At 41.4% G+C, this 24,532-nt stretch overlaps 1 protein-coding gene across 1 annotated transcript; it reads left to right on the top strand.

The window, feature by feature from the left end:
• Positions 1 to 2,657: 2,657 nt before the first annotated feature.
• Positions 2,658 to 24,070, top strand: PI15 (peptidase inhibitor 15). The gene is made up of 6 exons (XM_056484562.1): positions 2,658 to 2,744; positions 3,272 to 3,613; positions 19,434 to 19,552; positions 19,757 to 19,889; positions 20,049 to 20,164; positions 23,915 to 24,070. Exons 2-6 carry the CDS (start codon positions 3,341 to 3,343, stop codon positions 24,048 to 24,050), a joined length of 777 nt encoding a protein of 258 aa, XP_056340537.1. The 5' UTR covers positions 2,658 to 2,744; positions 3,272 to 3,340; the 3' UTR covers positions 24,051 to 24,070.
• Positions 24,071 to 24,532: the final 462 nt, after the last annotated feature.

Here is a 24,532-nt window from a genome sequence, read left to right as displayed (position 1 = left end):
TTCATGAAAACTTTAGTGTGGCTTCATTGGTCTTGCCTGCTAAATTTCACTGCATATCTGGTGATTGACCCTTTCAGAAGAACACAGAGAGAGTCATGTTGCTTGTGATTGTCTTTATTATCTTACTTGTCAAGCCAGAGAGTCACTATCACATTTTTCTCTATTTGAAACTTCTTCTTGATAACTGACCAGTACTACACAATTGGACTGAAATACCCTCATGCTCTCAGGCCTTTCACATTCACGATACACTTTTTGCAATAATTATTGCTCATAACCTTTTTTATTTCTTTTTTTACCTTTAGGTGAGTAGTTGCACTGGCTGCCTGTTGACATGGAAACAAATAATTAGACAGTAAGGGAAATAAAAGAATTTTCTTATGAACTGGTTTGTTTGTAGGGAAGTACAGCTCAGTTTTACAGATGTGAAAGAAAGCCATGGCTATCTCACATTTGCTTGTATATCCTTGCTGCTCTGTATAGTGCCCTGTGTCATAAGAGCCTCCAAGTACTGCCATGGGATACAAAGAAATAATTATGGCATTCTAAAATACGACTAACTGGTAAAATCTACCCTCTGAACTTCCTGATGAGTTAAGCTGGTGTCTTCCATTTGATAACTTATTGCAGATCAGATGAAATCAAAGGACCTGCGGCAATTCAAAGGAGCTGAGAATTCTTATTGTATTCAAACAATGGGAAGACAGTTCCCGACATTAACATGAACAAATATGAACTTCTTTTCAGAAGAAGGAAAATTGAATGAAACAAATCATCCAACATCAAGTCTTGCAAGGACAAATTATGACTTCAAGTTTCTTGTATAATCATGCAAAGGAATACCTGCAGCTTAAGTAGCAGTTTTGGACAGGCTGGGTATACATATATAATGTAACTAATTATGATACTTTATATTAACAGCTTTCATCACACAGTACACTATCAAACACCAGCCATTTGATCCTTACGACATGTCTGCAGAAGACTATTATACTGTTGTAGAGATTGCACACAGAGATTAAATGGTTTGGGTTAGGCCACACAGCGAGTGAGCAGCAGAGCCAAAAGGAGAGCATGAGTGTTGGCTTCCAGCCCTGCACTCCGACTACTGGACTGCACTTCCTTAATACTTAAATCCCATATTGCTGCTCTAACAGAGCTACTGAAACTTTCGAGCACTCCTAAGTTTGGTGTAATATAGCAAACCTGTTGTGTTTCTCTCTCCTAGCTCCTTTATGATGTCACAAAATAGTGTAATCGGGGTCTGATTTTAAGGGTGTGAATTCACACTGCCCCAGGTCGCCCAGCCGCGGCGTGGGGTCAGCCTGACACTGACAGCTGCCATCCGCTGTCCCCAGCACACAATCGCCGGCTGCTGCTGCTCCCCTGCTCGCTTTCGTCATGGCCCCAGCGTTGTGAGCGAGCGGCTGGACACTCCGCGCTTAAATAACTCCAGCTATAGGCTGGCTGATGGGAACCAGATGTGTCCCTGGCACTGGCGGCAGCTCTCGGTCCTGCCGCTCCCGTAGCTTCTCCCTGGCAGAGGTTCAGGGGACCGCTGTGGGACAGCCGCGACCGCCCGCAGCTCTGCCCGTGCTCCGGCGGAGGAGCGGGGGGCGAGCGAGGAGGAGCGGGGGGCGAGCGAGGAGAAGCGGGGGGGCGAGCGAGGAGGAGCGGGGGGCGAGCGGGGAGGAGAAGGGGGCGAGCGAGGAGGAGAAGGGGCGAGCGGGGAGGAGAAGGGGGCGAGCGAGGAGGAGGGGGGGCGAGCGAGGAGGAGAGGGGGCGAGCGAGGAGGGCGGGGGGCGAGCGAGGAGGAGAAGGGGCGAGCGAGGAGGAGAAGGGGGCGAGCGAGGAGGGGCGGGGGGCGAGCGAGGAGGAGAAGGGGGCGAGCGAGGAGGAGCAGGGGGGCGAGCGGGGAGGAGCAGGGGCGAGCGGGGAGGAGAAGGGGGCGAGCGAGGAGGAGCGGGGGGCGAGCGAGGAGGAGCAGGGGGCGAGCGAGGAGGGGCGGGGGGCGAGCGAGGAGAAGGGGGCGAGCGAGGAGGAGCGGGGGGCGAGCGAGGAGGAGCGGGGGGCGAGCGAGGAGGAGAAGGGGGCGAGCGAGGAGGAGCGGGGGGCGAGCGAGGAGGAGCAGGGGGCGAGCGAGGAGGGGCGGGGGGCGAGCGAGGAGGAGCGGGGGGCGAGCGGGGAGGAGAAGGGGCGAGCGGAGCCCGGGCGCTGCCGGGCCGGCGATGGACGGAGCGGGGCCGCTCGCCCGGCGGGGCTGGGCCGAACCGGGCCGGGCCCACGGCGATGCACGGGCTCCGTCTCCTGGCACCGCAAACTCCGGTTTGCGAGCCCTGGGGGCTGCGTGAAACAGCGCTCCCCGAGCCAGCGCGATGCTCGGGAAATGAGGAAAAAAACCAACCGCGGAGGGAAAAAAAAAAAAAAAAAAAAAAGGTAGGAAACGGCGAGTAGAGAGCGTGTTTGCGCTGCCCGGGGCGGGGGAGTGCCGGGCCGAAGCGCCCCCTCCGGGGTGGCACCAATGGCTGCGGCGCGCCCGGCCAGCCCCTCCGCCGCGCTCTGCCCGCGCCGCGCCGCGCCGCTCATATAAACGCTGTCAGCCTCCGCCGGCCGAGCTGCAGTGCTGCTCTTTGGGTGTAACAGGACACACTGCTTCTCAAGGGTTCACTCCATCACACAGGAGAGTGCTATACATACTGGGAGAGCAATAGGCTGTGTTCTTTTTTACTTGGTATTATCCAGAGGTAAGCCGTTCAGTTCCATAAGTTTGCTTTGCATGCTCATCACATTTGGTGAACTTAAGATTTTAATGCTGTTTCTAAGATGTCCTGCTTTCATGCTGCGTATGTTTTCTTTTACCTACCGGTTTATCTCTGCCACATTGTGTCAAAACAGTCCATGCCTATAGGATAGGCATAGCCTAGGTTGTATTTTTAATTTTCAATGGAAAACACATTTCTTGCAGACTCCCCATTTAAGATTTATAGTGTGGTTTATGGACTGATCTGGTGTGATAGCACTGTCACTATTTCAGGAATACTACTAGCTGTGACCATGTAATCAGTGGTATAGTGATACTTCATTTGGTGTGTTGTAGTAAGACCATCATCACTTAATACAGTTATTGACAACTGCTCAGCAACACGTGTTCTGCCTGGATTGTTTTTATGATTGAGCTGACAGAATGATTTTTCTGGTCACAGTCTGCTAGTTCACCTTGTCTTGCTACCCAGATGTACAGAATCACATCTTTGTATCTTCTCTTCTACAGATTTGCTTTCTGCTGCCCTGACTTAAAGCAGAGTACCTCTGTGACCTGTCTGTCTCCTCTGGCCCCAAAATGACAGTAATTGCTGCAATCAGTTGTACTCTCTTATTTTCCATTCTCTGTGAAACAAGTGCATTAGTGTTACCCAACTCCACTGACCTATTCCTGTCAGACAATAATTTCACTGACATCAAGACAGCTTTGGCAGCTCATCTGGACTCTGCAAAAATTCCCAAAGCCAGGCGGAAGCGCTACATTTCACAGAATGACATGATTGCCATTCTTGATTATCATAATCAAGTCAGAGGCAAAGTCTTCCCACCTGCTTCCAACATGGAATATATGGTAAGTGAACTGTGTATTCCAGAGTAAAATAAACTGTAAATCTGTGATCTGATTTTCTTAAACAAATTGTAATGGTTTAGTTAACTAAATATTTTTTTTAATCTATTATTGCTTATTAAAATGTTCTGTCCTTATGTTTTCAAGCTGCATTAACTTCAGCAAGCAAGAGCTAAATGCTCAACTCTCAACCTCTTATTTGCCCTATTCAATTTTCATTTCCATGTGTAGTCCCAATGAAGTAAGTGAAGTGGTGAGTTAACTCTTTGTTGGCCTGAGGAATAGTATGTGATCGCGTGCAAACCAAAGTGTTTAAAGTGCTGATCATTGGCTCCATAGTTTTTGTGGAGTACACTGAAAGTCATTGCCCTGATATGGGCAAAAAGATACCCAATGACCATTTCTAATTTATTTCACATATAGGATGTGTGGAAGCAATATGGTAAGACTGTGTTTGCAAAGTAATTCATATGATGCACTGTCTCCTGTTCGTGTGTTTTACTTACTGCATATTGTTTGTGTACACCTAATACCTTTATCTTTCCATCAAATACAATGTTGCTTTTTAATATTTCTCTAGCATGTAGGATTTCAATATGCTCAAAAAAAGTAAGTGTCAGGCACATTTTCCCCTTATTGGAAAATACTTACAATAAATATCTGTTCCTGCAGGTATGATAGAAGTTTCACAGATTAACTGTGATCTCATACTTAGTCCTACTGGCTAAAGCAGTGTTTGCTACTTCGTGTTCCAACTTTGCATGCATGCATAATGTGGGCCTCTAATATTAAAGATAGGTTATCCAACAAATTTTTTTTTTACATTGTAATTAAGGTATACACACTTTTTTGAAAGTACAGACATTTTGTGTCAGCACCATAATAAATGCTTAAAGTCACACAGTTTCTCATATGACAGCAGACAGTTAATAGATTTGAGAAACAGGACACAGTCAGCTTGACATAAAAAGGGAATATCAGTAATAACAGCTCCTCCTTTGTAGCAGCTAATAATGACTAACAATTTGGACATATTTCTATCACAGATGTTACCTAAATCTGCATTTCATCATATAATCTGTTCAGCACATCCCAGCAGCACCTCAGAATGCTGAGTGCTCTCAGAATACTGCAGGATGAACATCATAGGCTGAGTTTGAAGTCTGGTTAAGTGGAAAGGTCAGAGACAGAAAAACCAGAGCAGTCAGAAGTCAAGCTCAGTCATCATTTTCATTGCTGTGCTCTCCACTGATGTTTCCTTTGATTCTGCATAAATAAACTTTGTTGTAATGTCTGAGGGAATGGCAGCCTACCATACCCTGTCTTGGCTTGTGTGTTTTAGAAATGTGCTCCTGCAGTTTGCTTAAGTGAAGCCAGCACCCTGTCATATTCCCAAGGGTTTTGTAAGTGCAGTGTTCTTAGCCTGTTCATTAAAATACCCTTGTAAATAGAAAGCAAGCTTCCTGGATTGAATCTATTTTAATGAACTCATAAAAGTAAACTTCCAAGATTTTATCTATATTGGTGGGTACTCTGCTGCAGCTTTGCTGCAATACAGATACAAAATCAAGATTGAAATCATGCTCTTTACAGCTGGCATGCTGCTCTTTCCCTTGCATTTCTTACTATTGCTTTTGCCAGCAGTAACCAGCCATAGGATGTACCTGTGCTCCTGGCAGCATCAGCCCCATCTGTAGTCTCAAGTGCAAGGACTGAAGGTTTTCTTTTACAGTTGGTTTTCCAGTCTGAAAGTACTTTGTGACTTCTTGGTGCAGAATTCAGATCAGCACCTCAAGCTATGTAGGGAATGATCCAGAGCGCAACTTGGGCTTGAATCCCCAACTGGCAGCCAACAATTCTCTTTTGGAATTGTGTAAGTCTGTGTGTGTCCCATGTAACTACAGAGCAAAAAATGCTCAGTGAGTAACATCACTCATGGTGTGCTCTGCCATCTGCACTGTGGCCATGGCACCATCTATTGAACTTCTGACCTCTCTGACTACAGAAGGATTTTGGTAGGGATGCCTTGAAGGTGACATGATGCTGTAAGCCATACCAAGACTGGAAACACCATTATCAGTAACTGAGTTTGCTTTGTCCATTCTTTGGTCTCTGAATAATTTCAGTGTGTGGGGCAGCATCTGCTGTATCTTACAGGGACATGAGGTTGCTGCTGCTATATAAAAAAGATGTTATGTTTCTCAATACTTATTTTCATAAAGCAGACAATGAGGACATTGTCATTAACAGCAGACAACGTGCATTTGTACTTGAAAGAACCTTGCAGAGTGTGTGTTCCTTTCCTGAATCTATGGAAAAGTTCTGGGGCAGAAAATGGCCTATCCCATTTTCCCTAACAATGACTTAAACGGATGTCACATGTCAGAGGGCTGGAATTGCTTACAGATGCAGTAGATTGTGGAAATCTTTTGTAAGTGTGTTGAAATAGAGAAAAAGTAAGCAGTTTTGAAGCACTAGAAAAAGACACTTTTCCATCTTTTCTCTGTTGACCATCATAGTAAATTGTGTTTTGTTGTTTTTTCCTAATTCTGTTAGGAGTTGTTCTTCTCATTAATTACTGTATCACATTCTCACTTCTGTGCAGTTCCATTCCCTTTTATTTCCGCCTCCCTGGTGGAAATAAAACCCCTTCAGGGTTTGGATGCAGGGTTTGGTTCTTGTGATTCCAGTTCTCCACACTCAACCTTTTTTGAGGCTTTTCTACTTGACACATTATTCTGTTCCTCTCCCTGATACAGTCTGCTCCTCACATGTTCTGTGCACTTATAGGCACTTCATACTCCTTGGTTCTTCTTTCTGCCCTTACTGTCTAGAAGGTTTATGCACTGTAGGGCCTTGGATGAGAGGTCTGGAAAAACAGCTTTGAGTGCACATGGGTTAGGCAGGGAAAGTTCAGATAAACAGAGCTGGGAAGTGTTTTAATTCTCTTTGGGACATGAAAGCAGACAGCTGGAGAGTCAAACATGGTGGGAGGCATTGTGTCAGCCCCCAGTGAAAGAAACTGGTGTGACTTATGCCAATTACACTTTGGTAATTCTTTCTGTTGGGACATGGGCAGCCAATGTGTTAGACTTTAAGGTAGTCCTCCTTTTGGGTCTGGTTCTGGAGTTGCTGATGCCTTCAACTGGAAGTTTTTCTACAGGTGCAATTCTGGTCAGTGTACATCTGAAGTAAAACTCAAGAAAACAAGAACTTCCAGCCTATAATGCAGAATTGATGAGTTCTTATTTTAATTTGGACTTTTTTCTTCTTCATCCTAAGAAAGTCTTTGCTTTAAAAAGCAAAAAAAAGCTGAGGGATGCCTGCAGAAAGAAAGATGACACCATACTTTTGGCCTGACAAAGGGTGAAAATCTTTGCATATTTTTAGTGGAGAAAGCAGAAGGATTCCATAAAATTCATAATTCAGAAGAAGTGAGGTGTAGAGTTGCCAGCAGCTGTCTAGTGTAAAAAGTATGTACATCTGTAGATCTTGTGGAAGCATGTGAACAAAGAGATCCCTTTTTCTGAATGCTAATTCTGTACTATAGAGACCTGTGCTGCCTTTCTGGAACATCTCAGCTACTTGGTAGGCCAGTAAATATTTGCAAGATGTTGCCAACTGAAATTTGAGTCTCATAAAATGTCTTTTAGTGTGCATTGGTACTATCTTTAGGCTTCCAAAACCTTCATTCATGAAATATCGGTTCCTATGAGAATCAGAAGTTATTTTTATGTTTCCTACAGTCATCCCCACTCAAGGCCAGTTTATTCAAAGTCTGTATGGTCTTTGTTGTATCCCACAAAACTGTTGGTGCAAAAGCTGGTTGAGCAGGTACTTACATACAGACATGCTCTTTAGAGCTTTGCATGCAGGAGCAGCAACTGGTATGAATGGGTCTTGATGAGCACTGAACCATCCTCCATGGCATTCCTATGCAAAATGGGAAAATCTGTTTTATTTAAGAGTTCTCCATGGTGATCTGGATAACTTGTTGAAGAGCCATAGCAAAAGACAAGCCATGAGTAGTTTCACAGCTGGTTCTGCAAGAATGAATCCTGAGCCCAGTATGGATCAACACAGTTATTAGTGGACTGGCAGTAGCATGTCAGAAGTATAATAGAGGGGGCAGGATTGCATACTCAAAAATATGTTTGTCGAATGCTGTCTGAAGAGTTTAAGTGAAGAAAGTTCTCTAGATAAACTGGAGCCTGCTAATGTACTAAAGATGTTCAGACAGTTTCAATTCTTTTTTGTTCAGTGTGTCCTGGTTTGGAGGACACATGTCTGCCAAGAAAGGCAGGAGCTTCTCTTTGAAGTGGAGAATGTAAACCCCCTCCCTCCAAATTATAATTCTGAAATTAAGGGGCTCTCAGGCAAAGATATGGGAATTAGGAATAACAGTTCTTTACTTGGAAAATTAAAATAGAAGTAGAGTATTACAGAGAACAATCCCAAAACACTGAAAGTCAGAATCCAACCTGACACCCTGTCAGTCAGGGTGTTGGTAGCAGTCCCATTAAATGGTGGCTACAGTCCTCCTGCAGTGGCAGATCTGGTTCAGCTGGAGCAGTGCTCCTGTAGAAGGTGCAGTTTTCTTCCAAAGGTCCAGTGATGATGTGGAAAGGTCTGGCTTTCCTCTGGAATCCAGTGGAAAAAACAGTATCTTGCTGTCCAAAATCTCAGTTTTTATCTAGGTAGGAAAGGCTTGGCTTCTCCCCCTGGCTGGAGCATCTCCCAGTGGGATGATGTAATTTTATCAGTCATACAGTGGGACTGAATGGCCCAGCAGCAGATGATATCTTCCTGGAGGGAGGATGGGGTGTGGAAAAGATAAAGATGATTGCCCCACCTGGTTTTAAAGATGGCCCATTAGCAGATGATATGTGTCACAGAGATAAGGAATCACTGCCCCACCTGGCTTCAACAGATGGTGACAGAATACACATTTCTGGTCACATCCTGTATTGCAACCCAAGACACAGTGATATGTAACTGCACTTTCATATTTGGGAAAATCTGTTTCTGTTTGAACTTTGCCACTTTGACTCACTTTGTAGAACTCAAGGTAGTAAAACATTTCCAGACTAGCCTGAAATGAGTTAGTTTAGTTACCCAGGAGTTATTTCATGTTTCTCATGAGCTGATGGCAGAGGAACTGGGAGAGAGTGGAGAATTTCAGCATATTAATTTCTAGTAAATCCACATAAAAGACCATAATAGACTAAACAAAGGAAACAACCTATTGTTGTAGAAGAAAAGCAATTGTGTTCCAAAAGAAGCTCCTGTAGTCCTGTAAAGGAGTCCATGTGTGTCATGCTGGAAATTTGTGCACTCTGTGTGGCCCAGGAATTACTCTTTTTGCTGAAGTGATGTATTTGGATACTTCCTGTCCCAGAAAATTTGCAGGTAACCTCCAAAGTCAGGTCAGAAAAGCAAGGTGTAACCCAGTTAGTGCTCACAAATGCAAATAATTTCCTTATTGTTTCACTTCTAGGTTTTAAAGTCTTGATAAAATTCTTTTGCTGTCAAGGTGATCTTCAAAATATTCTGTGAATATGCAGTAAGTGATGGGCAAGAGAAAGTAAAAAAATCCCCAGCAAACCTACTTCAAGTTTTCCAAGTCCTGCTTAATACTGAAAGCCTTTTGTATGGACATTGAAAAAGTGAATTAGGTTTTCTCTCCAATTCAATAGCATTTCTGATAAATAAACTTATCAACCTGTTTACCTGTTTTTTTTGGGGGTTTTTTTTTTACTGTTTTCAGTGTGGTTTCTTACAGACCATTCTAAATCTTTAAGGACATTTTGTTCTTGAGTCATTTGCCCTGGCTTATTTACATGGTCCCACTGAAATCATACATGTCTGTGAGTAAGGATTGCAGGGTAGTTTCTTCAAGATTTATGTCTAATGAGTTGGATAGAGTCTCTTAATTCATGTAGTTTATCCCTGGCCTGTTGCAGGACTTCCTTCTGCATTACATACATATGGTTTTCATCTTGTCTACTCTTGAACACATATAGTGATGCTGTCTCAGTCACATCTCTTGGCAAATATTTTACCTTAGGAATAAAAATTATTTCCAAATGTCTAACCTAAATATTTCCCTCTAAACCTCAGATAATTAATCTTTATACACACTTTTAATCTGCCAATAGAATTTCTATCCTTTTTCATTTCAAAAATTACCCTTTACATATTTACTGGCAGTTTTCTTGGCATCAGGATGCATATTATCTTTCCTTAATTTGCATGTGCATATCATTACAATACTTCTTCATATTGGATCAAATTACAGTTGCACTCCATTTACAATTCGTTTGTTAAATTAGTGAATAAGACCTTTAGATGTCAAAGAAGATTATGTCCTTCATTCTAACTGTGCATGTCTAAAGATCCAACTGCCAGAATGCAACAAGAATTTATTGTAGAAGTTACTGGCAGCCTGCTTTTTCCATTCAGTAGCCCTGTTCCCTTAAATCCTGTATACATGGGGATGTTTGAAATAAAGTAATCAGATGAACAATCAGGGTAAAAAGTTCTTGATATGCTTTTCATCATGCCAGAGCACAAAATAAAACTAAGTTTAGTCCATCCCAGTCTTCTGGCAGATGAGAGCTCAAGATGCTTGCAGGCTCCCCTGTGTGGGCCTCCTGTCCCAGTCTGCCATGGCTTTTAGCTTGCTCCATGCTGGGAATTCACAAGTGAGGTAAGAACAAATGAGAAGGGGTATAATAGTGGAATGTGTTCACTGGTTCCAGTTTCTGCCTCCTGCCACTTGTTTTTCTGTGTAGCCAAGTAAGTCCCTTCTGCCTAGTTACCATAACCCAGCACCAGGAGTGTCTGAGGATCATGGGCAAAGGAGTTCTGGAATAATGAGCCTCTCAGAAAATTAGAATAATATGGAGGGAACTGATGTGGTTCACGTGGTTACAGTTGATGGTGTCTGTCTGCATCAGCCTGGAAAGGAAGCAGTTGTTTCACAGCATACTCAGCCTTTTTCTGCAGTGGAGGCAACTGACAGTGAGCTGAGAGAAAGCAAGAGTAAATGGAACTTACTTTCTGCTGATTTTGGCATGATAGAGTTACCCAGCTCCCTTTTGCCTCACAGGTGAGTTCAGCCACTTACACATTTCCTAGTCCACCACTGTCAGTAACACAGCACTGAACTGCTTGGCTATCACTGAGATGTAGGGTGTTTCCCATTTTCCAGCAGTTTCAGTGACAGATAGCTAGGAAAGTCTGTTCAGCCTCAGTAACTGGTGTCCATCTAGGGTCAAATCCAAGTGGATGTTACTGATAAGAGGTACAAAACCCATCTGTTATGTTCAGAGTGAATGACAGAAGATCTGTTCAAGAGTTGAATGGAAGAGACACTTCCTGGAAAGCACTACTTGAAAAATCTGAAAAACTTCCCTGAAAATGATGTTGATAAATTTTGTGGAAAAGAATGGCTGTGTTAAACTTGCTTTGGTACTAGAGCTCTGTTCCAATGTTTTATGCATAACAATTTTAAAACATCCTTCTTGATGGTGTTTTAGAAAAGAATATTTACATTATTTAAATTTAGTATTAGCAGAAAGCCTTCTAGGAGTTTAAACAAACAAAAAACAACTTAGTAAAGTCTCAGATAGAAAAGCAGCCTGCCCAGAGGCCTCAGAATTAGACATTCTTTATTATTAAATGTAGCACCTCTTGAACTTCTTGGCTACAAACAGAGACAGGGCATTTTTCACAAGAATCTTGATCCAAAGTACACAGTACTTTGTTTCATACATGAATGGAAATGATAGTAACCTTAAACCTCTCAGCATTTTTGTCCTCTTACCTGAAAAGATAAATAGTCTGTCACAGGTCTGTGGAAATGTGTATCCTAGAGCACCAAAAGATGGAAGCCCAGGATAGCCCTGGCTTGCTTTTTGTGCACAGCATCCCATCTTCAGCTCAGGCACCTCCAGGTATGAATGCATCTGCAGGTGCCCTGGGATGGGGTTTGAGGGCTATTTAAATGAAACTGAGAATGAACTGGTTTTACACATCTATCTATCTGTCTATCTGTCTATCTGTGATATCTGTTAATCTGTGTCAAGAGAAAGAATCTTAAATTGAACTTTCTTCTGAGAACAAAGAGCTATTGTTCTTATTCTTCATTCTGCAGAAAGAAGAAGCTTCTATGTATTTTCTTTTATGTCATGCTGCCATATCTTTCGGCTAGAGCTACTTAGAAAATAGAAAGTATTTTCTTTGAAAACTTTTAAAGAAATTAAGAACATTTTTCTTTTGATGGAAATCTTCAGTGGCTAATAACAAAATAAAGCAAAATATAGATTTTTTTCTGTATATAAGAGAAATGAAACACCACAAAACAAATACATTTTCATTCAAATTTTGTGTTTCTAAGAAAATACAATTTGTTCTGATCATATTAAAAATTATAGAGGTCAGACATGCTTCTTTTCAGACTTCTAACTAATTGTCAGGTTGACATGGGGCTAGAGTTTGGTCCTTTTTGTTACCACTTCTAAAATAAGCTGTTGCCAATTAAAATATGTCTTGCAGTAGGTTAGAAAAGCACTGAATATTTTAAGATATATAGCTGTGATATTTAACTTTTCCAAAAGCTAAACAAATAATAGCATATCATGGAAGCTTATTGTTATTAAATCTGACAGCATACCAGTTTTCTTTATTTCTTGCTGTCTAAAAAGAAGAAAAAAAATTGACTACTAACAGTGGTAAAGCTTCAAAAGATAACACTTTGTGTTTGCACAACATAGACACCCAGGAATATAAACTCCTATGTAAAACATAGACTTGAATTTTCATAAGAAAAGTATTTCTGGCAATGAGGTTTCTTGGGAATATATCTGGTGATGCCTGGATTGAGCCAGACCTTCTAATACTGAGCTCTTCAGAAGTGTGACTCAGATGTTTGGAGGTTTGGATATATGAGAGTAAATTTACTATAAAACATTACACAGTTTTACTTTGAGTTGCAGTGGGTTGTTGGACAAGCAGCTTGATGTATTAACCCTCTGTTTATTTGCAAAAGAATGACACACAGAACTGTAATTCCCATCAAGATATTTTTCTTTAGAGGGTAGACTGGCAATGTTCTGTGTAAACTTTCTAATTATTACCTAATGCATGTGAGAAAATACCTGCATGTGTGGTAGGCACCAATGACAATATACATGCAAAAATTTCTAACAGGTGGCTGTTGAGATTAGAAAAAAAAAAAAAATCATATTCCCACAGAGAGAAAGTCTAGAGTCCAAATGACCTCAGAGCCTAAATAAATATATAAAGTTTGCCACATCTCTCTGTAAGTTCCAATGAGCTCATATGTTTTCATCACACAGCATGTATTGAAAAAAGTGGGAGCAAGAAGACGAGGCTCTTTCATCATTCTGCTGCAAAAGCTTGCAGGCAGAAGAGCTGTTGGGTTGTTTTATTAAGCTTTCTGCCAGATTTGGGGGTAGAGGACGTGGTGGGGGGTCCTACAGAAAATTTCTAAACCTGAAGATGCTACAGGTCTGACTGCATGAAAGGAAAGGGGAGCAAAGGAGCTGTGTGCCCTGCAGGCTGCTCTGGGATTTGGGACAGGCAGCGCACGCGCAAGGGGTGTGAGCAGGGCAAGGCTGAGTGACCCCTGGGACAAGACCTGTGTGCTGGAGGGCACAGCCTCCATCTGCTAATCCTCTCTGGGACTTGCACGAGCAGCTGTGGAATGCAGCTGCACAGATGGACTGGACATGCTGGATTTCATCCCTTGGCTTCACAGCGTTTTTATCAGAGGAAGAAATTGCTTGAGTCAAGGTTTTCTTCTTTCTCGCTTGCTGCCATTCTGGAAGTAAGAGCTTTTGATCTTCAGCTAGGCAAACAAAGAGAAGCAGGGGGCTACTGGACAGTAAAATGATATGTTTGAGGTGGAAAGGCTAATTTTTTAACTGATCATTGCTAAAAGAAGGCCATCTTTCTGAGAATCACTGTAGATTTGTTTGCGTGAAATAACAATCTGAATATCACTAATATGAGTCCACAGTAAACATATATGAGTGAAAAATAAGATGCCAAAACTGACAAACAAATTGCCACTTTTTATTGCTTCAAAATGTAGCAGTGTTGCCACACAACTCTCTTCAAATTGTGTATCCCAGTATTCCATTTGCCATCTCTTCGTGTAGCTGCACTTGTGTCAAGAAGCTGCTGCAGAAGGGAGTGGTTAAAACAGTGAACTTCACCTGTTGGCTCTGGATTTGTGTTCACATCTCTACCCAGTGTTTGTCACTTCAGCTGTTCAGTTGGTGGCAGCCAGCTGAAGGTCTGGTCACACACAGCTGTCCTGGCACTATGGGCAGCAGCCCTGACTCAGGGCTTTCCTAGGGAGGTTGTGAGTGACCAGGGTGTGTATGTTCTGCTTAAACTGCTTGTTTTACCATTGAGAAATATGCATGATATTCTCTCAGCTGATATGTCATTAAAAAAAACCCTACAACATCAAACACAAACAGTGAGGCACTGAGGGCTGCTGCTGGTATTTAATACCCAGAGCAACGCCCTGCTGAGGTTCTCTTGTGCTCTTTTGCAAGTTAGGAAAACTTCCCTGTTACTGGCAATATAAATGAGCTGGGAAAGATTAAAGAACATGGTGGAAAAGGATGAAAACACAGGTTTGGTTTCCTTGAGTGTTTTGCAATGATCAGTCCTTTGACTACCAGGTAAAAACATATCTTTGTGGAGTCCACAATTAACCCACATCTTCTGTCTCACAATCTGTCTGCTGGCTCTGTCAGGGAAGGAGAACTACTTAGCACATCTTTTTAATATTGTCTTTGTGACAGTGATGTCTGTAAAATATAAGTGCTTCTAAAAACATCCAGTTTACCCACAGATATCCACACAGAATAGGAAAATAATTAATACAGTGTATGGCTGTGTATTCTGTTCCCTTTGTATTTAGTTCACAAATTCTTGCTATCTGTTGCCATTAATAATAATTTCAGAGTACTTGCAGAGACAAGGAGAGGTCATTGTCATTTGAATGATTAGGTTTGTCTCCTAAGACATTTGTTGAGCAGAGTGCCAAGAAAAAGCTACTCCATTTAAATGATTGAGGGCTGCAATTCTGCCTGCAATGACAATGAGTAGAATCATGTTTTTAATCAAGTTCTATTTAAAAATTGTTACATACTCAATTCCTCAAATTTAAATGTAGGTATCAAAGTAGGAAGGGAACAGCCAATTTTTTTTTTTCAACAAATGTCGTGGACAGATCTTTGTAATATTGTAGTTGTTTCTTTTCTTTTTCATCATCAGAATGTTTATTCAGCTTCAGCATTGTTTTAATACCTAAGAGCATAGTTGTGACCAGGACCTCCTGTTCCAAAGCACAAAAGGACAACTTCATTGTTTTTACATGGAAATTATCTAAGAACATCTGAGAGACAGCTATAGAAACAGCCATAAAAAGGGAGTGCAGAGGGAACTGTGACCCACAATATTAAAAGGCTTTCCTTGGTGAAGGAAAAGTTCACTTTTTGGGCTTCAAGAAATTTCATTCAACATGAAAGAGATTTTGTTTTACACTCTGTTGCTTATTGCATATTTTGGGGATTAAATATTTTACTATTTGTTTACAGAAACAAACAAAATCTAGGATGAAATTCTGTCTCACTGGCAAAATTCCTGCTGACTTTATTAATCTAAGATTTTACTTAGCAAGTACATGCTGTGTGAGTGCAGAGGACACCCAGAACTGCCTCTTGAAGGGGTCTCAGGTGTTAAAACTCCTCATCTAGAAACACTGTCCTGTTCCTTGTGTTGAGTCCTGTGACAGTTTTCAAGTGAGATGGAGTTTGGAAGGGTTTGCAAGGAGCAGTACAGAGAGCACAGTCAGACAGCTTTCTAGGAAAATAATCTTTGGCTCAAGAAAGAAAAATAAATTGGCCAAAGGATGTTCATTTCAAGTTGTCAGTGAAGTGTGGTGACAGGCTTTAACTCCACTGTGGCTCACTTAGACCCAGCTGAGAAGTGGGAGGGTTTCCACGCTGTGATCCAACTCAGTGATCTGGAGTTTGGGAGGGATCTTTATACTGGATAGAAGGTGACTTCTTCCTCAACTACTTGCAACCTAGAAAATGAAGATTAGCTGTCCCCAGGGAGTGGATGATCACAGTTTGGCACTGGGAGTTTGCATGATCAGCATTTCAGGATGAGTCACTTTCTTAGATCTTACCCACTGAGTATGGAAATCTTTCTCCTTTTCCTATTTTACAATTTTATGTTCATGTTGGGCAGCTTTATTGGATGTGTTTAATAGGAACACTGGATTGCCCATATTTCAGAGTTTGCAATTTTGTTTATCACTTGGTTTCTTTTAAATTCTTTGCTAATTAGCTGGAGCTTTTTAATTTTTGCTTGTACAGAAACTGTCTCTCCCACTTTCAAGTTGCTTCAGTTTCTCTTTTTAGGATATATTTGCATTCCTTGGTATGCTATTTATCTATGTACAACAATGAAGCCACATAGCTTCAAAATCCAAATGTCTTTGCTCTGTTCTCTTACATGCCCAAAATAGGGGACTAAACTGTGATAAAAATTAGTACAATTGTGGACTCAGGATCAGACTTTTTTTGAAAGGGTGAACTAATGGCAGAGTATCTTACAATATTTCGGGTCATTATGAGATAATATTTTTCAGCTTCAGCCTATATTAGTTGTTTACCTTTTTATAGAATCATAGAATGGTTTGGGTTGAAAGATCATCCAGTTCCAACCCTCCTGCCATGGGCAGGGACACCTTCCACTAGGCCAGGTTGTTTAGAGCTCCATCCAGCCTGGCTTGAACACTTCCAGGGATGGGGCATCCACAACTTTTCTGAGCAACCTCTTTCAGTGCCTCACCACCCTGATACTAAAGAATTTCATCCTAATATCTAATTTAAACCCAGCCTCCTTCAGCTGTAAGCCATTCCTTCTTGTCCTATCACTTGATCCCTGTGCAAAAAGTCTCTTTCCAGCTATTTTGTAGGCTCACTTCAGGTGCTTAAAGGCTCTATAAGGTCACATTCTCTTCTTCTGGTGATTATTTAGAGCTAGATGTAGAAGGACTGAGACCACCTTTTTATCTGAAAAAATGAAGTAAATAAAATAAGGAAGGTGAGGCAATCAACTTCTCCCATGAAATACAAGTGATTTACATAGCAGTAGGGGACTCTATAGAGGCTTTTTACCAGCCTGCTAATGAAAGAATGAAAGAAAGTTAAAGGTGCTGCATATGCTTCCCTCTGCCTGGTTCCTTAGTCAGTAGTTATTTTCCTTCTCTTTGTTTCTATATTTTATGTTTGCCAAAAATTTAATCTGTCCAGAACAGGATTGAGAGTGAATAGATAAGGGAAAGCAGAGTGTACTACACATGACAAACTCACAACATTTTAACTGAGTTTGAAACAACACCCCAAAACTTTACCAATCCAATGCTGCAGATGAAGCGAGGAGAAGCAAACGTGAGCTAGAAATGCCCTCGCTCTCCAAGGCAGGGGCTGTGCCTTGTTTAGAGAGTGTTAAGAGTGAAAACCTAGTCCATTCTTCACATTTCTTTGGAACACCTAACAAGCTATTTTCGAGGCAGTTCAGAGCACAGAAATGTGCTGTGGGAATGAGGATGCTGGCGCTGTTTGTGCGAGTACAGTGCACGTTTCGACGCCGGTGGGATGCAGACAGGTCACTTGGGAGCAAGCAGCAAACCTCGTGTCCAGCCCCCTGGCAGTGCCAGAGGTGTGATTAATCCCAGCAAAGGGGGGTGTTTATGGGTGTCCCGGTCCTGGCAGAGCAGCCCCTGGTGGATGCACGGCAGGCAGCTGTGTTTGGCCATGCGCTGGGTCCCAGAGCTGCTCTGCTCCCCTGGGGCTGGGCAGGCTCCAGACGCTGGCTCTGGCCCCAGCCTCTCAGGCACACTCCCCAGGCACTCTCTTATGTCTGTACCTACTCTTTAAACCCTCCTTCTGGGACCACTGCTGTGCCACAGGATTATAAAGGGGTTTTTATAAACTAGCCGCATGCTAGTGAACTTAATGCCAGAGATACAAAGCAGAAGAACTGTCTATGCAGAGTTTTCTTCTGCTCAGCCCCTAGAGTCCCTGGGTTTTGGATTTTTTATTTCTAATTCCTCCAAGAAACTCACATAATTTTTCAGAGCTGAAGTCTAAGTGTTCCCTGGCTTGAAAAGTATTCCTTTGTAGCATGCTTCTTCTTGAGACTTCTGTTTTTTGTCCTTGTGCTAGCAATTTGCTTTGACTTTGTTCTGGAAAATTTTCTGGACAGGTGTGAAATAAATCTTCTCTGCTTTAAGCAGCACCTATTTTGCTATCCCTGAGGTGGTTCCACTTGAATGGAAATTTTTTGTGTTAAGGAGTCTTACTGGTCTCTGTTGTGTTTCTTCACCTTTAATCAGGGAGGTACCTTATCCACTCCATATTTGCAAAAGCTGGGTTCAGTGGTCTAGCAATTTCATAACATTTACTGAATTTTGTCATTCTCACTAAGAGAAATTTCACAAAGTATGAGTCAGGGCATGAATTATTGTCCTAGTCAATGCTCAGCATTTTCACTCTTCAGGTTTGTGAATTTAAAACTGAATTCAGTGTTAGAAATCATTATTAGCTCATACTACAGAAAATATTTGTGATGTGGGCTGGTTTATCTTTTGATAAGGTAATTTCTGACTATGTCTCTTATTTCATGCCTCAGAGACTCTTTATTTCATAACCACTCAAGATAAATGTGTTTGTGTTTAAAAAGCACTGAAGGTCTACACAGGCAATTTTACCACATTCTGTTCTGCCTTTCTACTTGCAATTCACTACAACTGTTCTATACCTAAACACTCCAAGAAGGCTATTCTAAATATACATGTAATTTCAGAATCAACTGCCTACCTGGGTACCCCTTAAACACTGAGATATACTAGGATTTGTGTGCACTTGTAATGTAACATTGAGATATTCTTTATCAGGAGTTCCAGTGGTGCAGTAGGTTCTGCTGTCAATATCTCCATTATTTCTGAGACAAACCTGTTTTGCTGTAGAGAAAAGAGCAGAGTTACAAATCAAGCATGTAATTGAGCAGGTAGAGCATATAAAAGAGGCACTGTTGAAGTTCATGTTCCCAACACTGGTGAACTTAAGAAGTGAAATTGTACTTACAGAGCTGTTATCTTTTTATATCAGGCAGTGAGCAATGCCAGTTCCTGTGCAGAATAAAGTAGTGAAATCCATACTGCACCTGGAAACTGTCCATAGTCTTTGCCTTTGTGGAATCCCTTTATTGACTTTGTGGCCTCAAATATGAAGAGCTGCCATGCACATTATCTCTGGCTATAGATACTCCTGAGGTCCTATTTCAAATGTCTTGGGCTTGTGGGGTGTGTAATACCTATGCTGAATTGCTCTTCTCTGTGTTTCTCTCCTTCACATTCTATCTGAGTCCCAGCCAACATTTCACTCCTCTCCACACATGGATCTCATCAACACAGAAGGGAAAATGGCAGCAGAATGCCTGTTTGGTGAAGGGGTTTTCCAGAAAAAAAAAGGGAGAGATGACAATACTTGGCTTCCTCCAATGATATGGACAGGAATTCTGTCCAGCAATAGGACAAGTCCTGCTGCTCTGGATTCATGTGGAACTTGCTGCTCCACAGTTCTCTTCTGTTCTGATGTATCACAATAATATAGTTGTGAGTTATGTGGTTGTTTTATTCTAGCACTATGATCATTATCTATTTTTTTTCTGTTCTGCTGCTAAGGATACTTTATTTTGTCAGGTTTGGGATGAAACTCTTGCCAAATCTGCTGAGGCTTGGGCTGCTACATGCATTTGGGACCATGGCCCTTCCTATCTTCTGAGATTTTTGGGACAGAACTTGTCTGTAAGAACTGGAAGGTAAGAGAATACCCTACAAAACAATTAGGAGAGCCTTTGAGATCCAGATCTTGGACTGATGCAAGAGTCATCCAGTATTCTGGATTCTGTTTCTGTCAGTGTTCATTTGGCTTAAGAGTATTATGGCTTAATAATGTGACCTTAGTGATGTGAGGAGAAATCTAGAATGAGATGTTCTTCTTTCTGTGTTTTAAATGAACCCAGGTATCGATCTATTCTCCAGCTGGTAAAGCCATGGTATGATGAGGTGAAGGATTATGCTTTCCCCTATCCTCAGGACTGCAACCCTAGGTGCCCGATGCGATGCTATGGACCCATGTGCACCCATTACACACAGGTTATATAAATTTCCTCTATTCAAAATCTCATGTCCAGATCTGGACTTTCCCATGATGTACTTATACCCCTCTCTCTCAAATAAATGTATCTCTATAAATATGTGTTTATGTATGTTCCTTTTCAATTTGGACTTCACCAACAATAAATGTTTATTCAGATGGTTTGGGCCACTTCCAATCGGATAGGCTGTGCAATCCACACTTGCCACAACATGAACGTCTGGGGATCTGTTTGGCGGCGAGCTGTTTACTTGGTGTGCAACTATGCCCCAAAGTGAGTTTGCTCTCTTTTATTTTTGTTTATTTTTATACTTTGTGCATGTTTTGGTTCTCTCATAGGACTGCTTACTCATTTTTCTGCAGCATGAGCTCTCTTTGTGCTTTTTCTGTGGGCTGCTCCTTTGTTCAATCTTTCCATCTGAGCATATGGAAATGTATGACTTCAGTATACATGGAAGAAAAGGAACAGCTTGATGCGTGTGGAACAAAAACTTGTTTTCTGTTACTGCTGTTATTATTATTATAATTTTTTCTTCCTTCTTTGTGCTGACTTCACTTTGAATTCCTTATTTCTTGACTCCCTTATAGATGGCCTAGGAGGCCTAGACTTCCTCAGGTGAGCAACCTCCCCTGTAGATCAGGCTCTTGATTTATTGACAGGTGGGCCTGTGCAAACCTTACGAAATTCAGTAAGGCCAAACACACCTGGATTGGGTTAATCCAAGAACTGGTACAGGTTGGGTAAAGAATGAATTGATAAGAACACTGAGAACAAGGTGTTTGTAGGTGAAAAGCTCAATATGACTTACCTGGTCTGCATCAAAAGAGATGTGCCCAGCAGATGACTCTCCTCTTCTGGAGGGGAAGTGATTCTTTCATCTGATGAGCTGCATCCAGTTCTGGGGTTCTTAGCAAAAGAAAGACATGGACCTGTTAGAGCAGGTCTAAAGGAGAGGCACTAAATTGATCAGGGCTAGAATCTTTTACCTCTTTATGAAAGCAGGCTGAGAGAGCTGGGGCTGTTTGGCCTGGAAAATAGAAGGCTCCAGGGAGACCTTGTATCACCTACCAGTACCTAGAGGGGTCTTGCAAGAAAATTGGAGAGGGACTTTTCCCAAGGAAATGTAGTGACAGGACAAGAGGAAATGGCCTTAGCTTAAGGCAGGCTGGTTTAGATCAGACTCTAAGAAGAAATCCTTTACTGTGAGAGTGGTGAGGCACTGGAACAGTTTACCCAGAGAGGTTGTGGACTCCCCATCCCTGCAGGTATTCAAGACCAGACAGGATGGGGTTCTGAGCAGCCTGGTCTAGAGAGAGGTTCCCTGCCTGTGGCAATGGGGTTGGAACTAGTTTGTCCTTAAGGTTCCTTCCAACCCAAAGCATTCTGTGATTCATTCTATGACACATGTTTTTGCCCACAGGATACCTTTGCCATGACCATGCTACATAATCCATGGCATTGTTTCCATGTAAAGCCCACCAGCCTCAGCTCCACGTGTGCAAATCCCTCTCATCTTGCCTTCCCTATTAGGGTCTGTTAAAATCCAGGTCATAGACACCCACAGGTGGCTGTATATCCCATAACTTGCAGAGAGCTGTGTGAGGCTGAAATGCCAAAATTAAGTTTCTGCCAGCATTTCCTAGACATCATCCCAAGCTTACATTTGGGTGCAGAATGAGTCAGTGAAGTGTGGCTCTGAGAGAGAGCTTCAATTTGTGGTCTGGTTTGCACCACTGTTGCAAAAGCTGCACAGACAGTGTGAGTGGCTGCTTTCTCTGACTGGGTATTAGGCAAAGACATAATTCTATATAGGAACCTGGGTATGATTAATTGAGCATGTTTTCCATAAACTCTTGGTGGCACAGGTCCATTCGTGGTAAAGAATATGCAAGGATATGTCATTACTCTAGCTAGTTTACTAGTTACACGAGTAAAAGAATTTTTAAAGGTTTTGCAACTGAAAAAAAGCTAGGATTTCGTAAGAAAATTTACTGGGGGGAAAAACCACCTTTGGAAATCAAGGAGATTCCTCTGTCCTTTTGTCTTTAATATTTATTGGAAAAGGATGGTAAGAAATGAATGTGGGGGAGCAAATATTAAGCAGCAAAAATATATAGCTCCACAATATGGACAAGATGAAACCAAAGATTCTAAGAGAGTTTTTCTATGTATCCTAATTTGAAAAAAAAAAAAAAACAACCAACCAAACAAACAAACAAAAAAAAAAAAACGCCCCCAAAACCTTTCTGGAATACTTATCTTATTTTCATATATAGGAATAAAATGGATTATACATTAGGCATTTTTGAAAACTGATTTAGTGTTTGTGTATCAGTTAGTAATGAATTAATGACATTTTATATTTTCTAAGTCTAGAAGTCCCACAGCTTCTCGAGCAGCAAACCAAAGCCTGAAGTTGCAAGCTCTTTCTCTGTGTGAGATTTTGAGTAGACCTTTCAGTTACAGGATGTGGAATCATGATTTTCACATCTACTCCTTGTAGGGTCACAAAGAATATATTGAATGGTCTTCCCTTGATTAAGTTTGGATTTCTAGATTTAATTGAGTTAAGGACATTTGGGCACAGGCAGAGAAGTCCCTTTGCCACTCAGTAAAGTCTGTGTCCTTCTGAGTGACCAGCACATCAGAAACTCCTCTAAAGAGGGAGTGGATATTGCAGCCCCAATCTGAGTTATTAAGATTGGAATTTGGCAGAGATTTATGATTGAAAACTCCAGTAATTTTCACTGATGCCATGCTGTAACAATGAAAATATTTATGCTACTGAAATGAGTGAAAATCCCCTAAAGTTAAGGAGGATAATTGCAGTTCAGCAAGGCCCCAAATCATCTAGCAGTCTCACACAAATGTGCCATGTGTTGCACAGAAAATGAAGCAGAAGGCAGTTTTCAGCAAACTCTGAATTTCCATATCTGTTATCAGACTAAATATATTTCCTGAGCACTTAGTCTGCTGTACCCATTTGGAAGAGAAGTAGGAATGAGCAAATTATTTGAGATTTCTACTTTCTTCCAAGGTACAGCCCAGACCAGGGCTTTTAATCCAGTTACTGGCTGGGAGGGGGGGATGACAAAATGTTTCATAAATAATTGCATTACTCACTGCTATTCCATGTCACTTGCAAACTAAAGGAAAGTTCTCTGCTTTGTGAGACATAACATTTAAATAAAAATCTAATTTTAACTTTCTGCCTACATCATGAGTGTTACATGACTCTCTAAAAAGTCTGTGGTTTATATAAACCCCTAAAAGTCTGGATGTGTTTTTCAGATGCTCTTAGATGTTTCAGAGTTACCTCTTTTCATATGATCACTCTCCATCCAGGCTTTGTACTCCTTTTCCCCCTAGGGTCTACTGCACAGCTCTATTCACCAGACAGGAGTCCTCCTTCTCCTCTCTTCTGCATCTGTGAGACCTCTGGAAATGCCCCAGTCCAGTTCCTTTTAATATATTACTGGTGCAAATAGCTTTAACCTTCCCTTTTCTCTAGTCATGAATTCAGCTTCAGAGCTTCACATGTGAACTTAGGGTGGTGCAACCTGACAGTAAGGTTTCACTCTGTTGGTTTTTCCATCTTCCAAGCTTTTAAGATAACTGCCAGACAAACACGTGCTCAAGGAATACCTTGCACCAATTCTTATTTTGCTGTTTTTCCTAAACACAGACCTCCAGTAAAAAATATTGCATCATAGGATCAGAGAATCAAAAATCACTTGGTTGTAGCAAAAGTAGGAAAACTGGGACTTCACCACCAAGATTAAAGGATGTGGAATGGATGTTACTGGTCTGGATTCACACATTTTCCTGCTCTTTTTTGGGAGTTGCTAGATCAGTGTTTATCAGTAAACTACAGAAATAAATTAATGTCATGTTTTAGTAACAAAGCACTTATGGGATATCAGTGGAGACATTAACTTTAATCACTCAAAACAAGTATGGTTAATGATATTTTTTTTTCCACTCTGAAATTATTAAGCATTCTTTTTCATTTTTTATTTTCAGGGGGAACTGGATTGGAGAAGCACCATATAAAGTAGGAGTCCCATGTTCAGCTTGTCCTCCAAGCTATGGAGGTTCTTGTATCGACAATCTTTGTTTCCCAGGAGTGACATCAAACTACTTATACTGGTTTAAATAAGTTAACATTATTTTAAAGAAAACCCACAGATGAGTAACAAGAACCTTGTGTATTGAATTTTGCACATATTATATATAGAAAGATTGTAATAATACTCTGATATTTTCTTTTTGTATGCTTTTGTATAATTAGCTTTCAAAGTACAGTATAATTTGGTTTTAACACTTCGGGACTTAAGATTCACATTATCTTTTTTAGATTAACATTTTGTTAAAGGAGAGCAAGCTCATTTAACTCTTAGCAAATGCAGCTTCCTGAAGATTAGATTGTATTAAAAACACATCAGAATATAGAATATTACTTCCTTTTAAAAACAACAGCTTTAGAAGGGTCATTGTTTAATACTGTGCTTTAAAAATGGAGTGTGACATGCAAAGCTACAAATTGCCCTCACACTCCCAATGGTTCCTCCTGTTTACACCTGTGCTTTCACCTGCAATGTCAATGGGACACTGAGCAGAGGAAAACATATGTGCAAGAGA

This window comes from Oenanthe melanoleuca, chromosome 2 (genome assembly GCF_029582105.1).
Source record: "Oenanthe melanoleuca isolate GR-GAL-2019-014 chromosome 2, OMel1.0, whole genome shotgun sequence".
NCBI classification, from domain to species: domain Eukaryota; kingdom Metazoa; phylum Chordata; class Aves; order Passeriformes; family Muscicapidae; genus Oenanthe; species Oenanthe melanoleuca.
Note: the sequence above shows the minus strand (reverse complement) of the source record. Positions and strands in the feature narration are given on the sequence as shown.